We start from the raw sequence: 4,904 nt of genomic DNA on the forward strand, positions 1-4,904 counted from the left end.
TAAGGCAAATTCTATGCCTAAATGTCCAGCTATGACCAATCAAACTATTTTGGTGCATCATTTCCTTTTCTATCTGACACCTTGACTGGATGGAAATCTCTGAACTTCTCTTGGGGTCTAAGGAATGCCTAATAGATGAAAGGGTTTTTGCTAAATTTAACTTTCATTTTAAAAATAGTAATAGGGTTCAAACTTAAAACTATAGCTGCTACCAAGGTGAAGGCTCTCACTGAGACAACATTGATATATAAAGCATTCACACAATTACTTCAGGTTTCTGAAGCAATTCTCTCACTTGCTTACACATTGGCAGAAATTAAAAGGGGAGACTGTTAAAAGAAAAATGTGATTTGTAGGCTCCCAATCTCCATGTGACAAAGCAGAGTAAAAAAGGTGAGGATTGAAGCTGAAAGATATCAAACTAAAACACACACACACACACACACCACACCATACCACACTATCAATGAGTTTGCACATCTCAGTAAACACAAAGATATTAATTCAATGAATAATCTACCACTCAATTTTTGTGAATTAGTAAAAAGTGGGAATATGATAGGGATTAGCTTTATTGATATGGTAATATTTGAGATCTTCAATGTACTAGATCTCTGAAATTTTGTCCCTCACGTCCTACATATACCATGAAATTCCTATTGTAAGAACACCAATAAATGCATTGTAAATTTCATTTGGATTGAGTTTATTATCTGAACCTGTAAATTTTTGTTATTGTTTCTGAGTGAGATTTGAACACTCTGTTCTTGCTTTCACAGTCGATGTTCAGATATTACTTTTTCTAGAGACACGTTTTGACATTCTGTTCTTTCTTCTACTTAAAGTATCAACATTTTTCTTCTCATTCACAGGTGAAGTTTCAACATTTTGCTCCTCTTTCACTTTGAAATTTCAACATTTTGCTCCTCTTTCACAGGTGAAGTTTCAACCTTTTGCTCCACTTTCTCAGGTGAAGTTTCAACCTTTTGCTCCTCTTTCACAGGTGAAGTTTCAACCTTTTGCTCCACTTTCTCAGGTGAAGTTTCAACCTTTTGCTCCTCTTTCACAGGTGAAGTTTCAAAATCTTGCTCCTCTATCACAGATGCAGTTTCAGTAATTTCCTCTTTTTCCTTACTTGATTGGATATACAAAAACCAAATTACCAAACCGGTACACAAAGGCAAAGCAATCAGCCAAATGAATATAAAAATGTAAACTGGAAATTTCTTTTTCTTTGGTGATGGACCACTATCAATACTACCTCCATTGCCTTTATTCAGGCAGAAGGGTGGATCCCAACCATAATTGCAGTGACAGTGATGTTTATTGTTGCAAACACCTCTATCATTGCAAGTGTCAGGAGAACAATTTCCTTCCCATGGTGGAATAGAAACACACTTTCTGTGCAAGCACATAAGTCCTGGACCGCACTGTGTCCCATCTTTTACTTCACCAATATCAGGTATGGTCATACCAAAGTGGTAGTCAGTACCCCAGCAAGTGGTATTATTGATCTGAGTCCAATGCACAGTGTTATGTTCACTCAAAAGGGGAATTAGTATTACATTATCACACTGAACTCTCCCACATAGAACATCTTCAGGCTGACATCTTACATAGTTACCACCTTCCATACCACAGTGACCAAAACGGTCACCTTTGGTGTTCATTGCTAAGTAGCAACTCTGATTTGCGCTCGAAGCATCAGTGCCAAAAATTTTCTTACACTGTTCATTAAGGTCATTACATCTCTTCTCATAGCATAAGCCGTTGTCCAGGCAAGAGGTCCCATCTTCTATGTACACATCTTCTGGACATGCACCAGACGTTCCATTGCACCACTCTGGCAGATCACATTCGCTGTTCAATTCTCTACACACTGTGCCTACTGGCATGAACTGGCAGTCTTTGCAACAAAGCCCAGAAGCACAAACAGTCCCAGGTTTCAGAATACAGTTTTGCAAGCAACATAGATCTTTTTCACATAATTTTACAGAGCCACAATCACACTCCTCTTTATCTTCAACCACACTATTCCCACAGCGCTTCTTTGTGATGATGCGCTCTGGTTTTGGTGAATCACGCAAACAAGTTAATTTGTGAACATTTTCAAAAAAATGATTATAACTGCAGTTGCTGAATGCCTGTGCAGGCAATAACATTTCATTCATTATGCATTGATTTCCCCCACATGTACAAGTTGTATTTTCATCATTCTTCATTCCCAAAGTATGACCAAGCTCATGTGCCAAATGTGAAACAAACAAAACCAGTCTATCATCCATAACACACTCTAATCCACAATTACGATCATTACTGCATACTCCTAGATAAAATGAATCGGTAAGAACAGATGTACAATAGTCTTGTTTTATGATAATATGTGCAACATCATGATGTACACGAGAATTAAAGTTGGTCTCCTTCCATGTGCAAAAACTTACCATCATATCATGTGGGTTATTTTTGATAAAGGGGTTTTCCGTATTCCAGATCTCAATTGCAATGAGAGCTACATCAACATCAAGGGAGTTATAAAGATCATCTACTATGTTGACAGCCATGACTACATCCATCTCCACAACAGAGATGTTACTATCCCGAAAAACAAACCGTCCATGATCAACCACGATTGCCAGTTCAAGAAACCACCGGTGAACCCACCATCCCATGTTAGAATTTTGCATCAAAATAGAATTATCATTCTCTTGAAACTTCAGTTGCTGTGCTATTTCTTCTTCTGTTAATACACATCTAATGGATGTTGATTGTGTCTCCTTGCTGTCTATCTTGTATAACAGATGTTCAAATGTGGCAGAAAGCCTTTTGGGCTTGATTTCATAAGCAACACCATTTATCTGTAGCATTCCTTGAAAGCCACCCAAACAAGTGCTAACAGTAACCAGGGATTCTGGGTCTCCTTCCACATAACCATGGTAGTAGCAGTCGTTCTGAACAAAAGGTTGGTCCTCAAGCAGAGCACCCTGGTCATTATAGGTGAACACAGAGAGGTCTCTGTACACAAAAAACTTCTTGGCCTTTAGGTGAATAATGTATCTCTTGCCCTCCAAATGAAGACTGTAAGTGATCCAGTTTGGTGCCTTCATGCCTCTCTCAGTGACCCTCAAGGGTATCACCACTTCTGGAGGGCTGTGGGATTCACCATACCCAGCCTGGTGGGGCCATCCAGACAAGAACAAAAATGGCCATAAGTAGAGTAGCAGGAGAGTGATCTTCACCTGCTCCAGGGACACATGCACAGCCATTGTGAGAAGGAGTGTGGGAGCAGAGGAGTCACTGCTGTCTGTATCCTCTCTCTGGGTTGTAGATAGCACTGACATTTAATGGTCTGTCTTCTGATAGATTCAATCAATAAGAACAGCAACTAAAAGGAAGAACAAAAAGAAGTACAGAGACAGAGGTCTCGGTGTGAGCAGGCCAAGGTGGAGGAGAAAAGATAGAATATTATTTAACATAGATTAGGATTTAGTTCAAGGCATGATGCAATATGGTGCACTGAATTCACCCTTTAGTATTGGTTAGGCAGAGTCAGACTCTGGTGTGCAAAAGAATGGCGATTGGCCATAGATTGGTAATTACTGAAGCTAAATTAAAGACATGGATTCGTTATACTTTGGCCAAAATATATGTTCAAAATATGTGAATATTTTCACAGTAAATATTTAAAAGAAGGACATCTTAATGAAGTCATAAACAAATACCTTGTTTTCGTGAGGGAATTTGGATTTACATACTTGGACTTGGAAAATCATCAATAACTCTTCTTTTATTTCAAATGTAAATTACTTTGTCTCATTAATCAGAAGAAATATATAAAAATGCTTACATGTATTATTTGCTCTCATGGTTTATTATGTCCTTTCATATAATAATCATTACTTTTACTATCATCTAATCTTATAAAATTGCAAAGTAGAAAAGCATAACTAGTAATTCAAAAATATTTGTACCTACTGTGATACAAATACCCTGTAAAGAATGCCATAGTTCAGTGAAAGTAACTTCAATATTGCAAATGAAAAGGATTACTTTTTTTCACAAAGAGATGGTATTATATTTGATTCTACTGTATAGAATAAAAATTTTCATACTCTGGACAGAAACTACCTTGGAAAGTAAAAGGTGGTAATGGAATAATATTGAGAGGAAAACTAAGCATCTTCAGAAATATAAAGGAATGTGATTAACCCCAGGAGTGGGATAGAAAGCTTTGCAAAATTAAAATTATTGTTCTAAGGCAAATTGCATAACCATCCTGGTAGTTTGAGAATTATAAACTAACTCACTTATGATATCATCTTTCAAAAACATTTACTTCATAAAAAAGTTGCATACACAAACGCACATTTGTATATGTGCCATATACAAATACCAAAAGTTTCAATAATACACATATGAAAATGAAAAATCTGCTACTAGGACAGATTTTGTTGACAATTATGACTCATTCCTGATCAAAGCAGTAATAAAACCACATAATAGCCAGACATACTGCTGTCTTATTAGGAAAACATAAGTGAGTTTACAGATCTAAACATCTTAATGATCTGGAACATACATTTAAGCAGAGAGGGTTTTATTTTTTATTTTATTTATTATTTTTGTGGACGTGGGGTTTGAACCCTGAGCCTTATGCTTGCTAAGCAAGCTCTCTACCACATGGGCCACTCTACCATCCTTTTTGGGGGTTGGGAGTTTTCATGGTAGGGTCTCATGAACTATTCTATTTCCCTGGGCTGGTCTTGAACCACAGCCCTCTTGATTTCCATCTCCTGAGTACCTAGGATTACAGACATGAGTTACTGGAACCCTTTTTTTTTTTTTCATTTTGTTTTTGATTCTTTTTCTTTTGACAATACTGGGGGCATTTGAACTCAGCCTGA

The 4,904-nt window shown here is 37.2% G+C and overlaps 1 protein-coding gene across 1 annotated transcript; it reads right to left on the bottom strand.

Moving 5' to 3' along the window:
• Positions 1-899: 899 nt before the first annotated feature.
• LOC109701699 (disintegrin and metalloproteinase domain-containing protein 21-like) lies at positions 900-3,266 on the bottom strand. Its single transcript, XM_020187210.2, has 2 exons — positions 1,432-3,266; positions 900-1,134 (listed from the first exon to the last, which is right to left on the bottom strand). Exons 1-2 carry the CDS (start codon positions 3,264-3,266, stop codon positions 900-902), a joined length of 2,070 nt encoding a protein of 689 aa, XP_020042799.2.
• Positions 3,267-4,904: the final 1,638 nt, after the last annotated feature.

This window comes from Castor canadensis, chromosome 14 (assembly GCF_047511655.1).
Source record: "Castor canadensis chromosome 14, mCasCan1.hap1v2, whole genome shotgun sequence".
Taxonomy (NCBI): domain Eukaryota; kingdom Metazoa; phylum Chordata; class Mammalia; order Rodentia; family Castoridae; genus Castor; species Castor canadensis.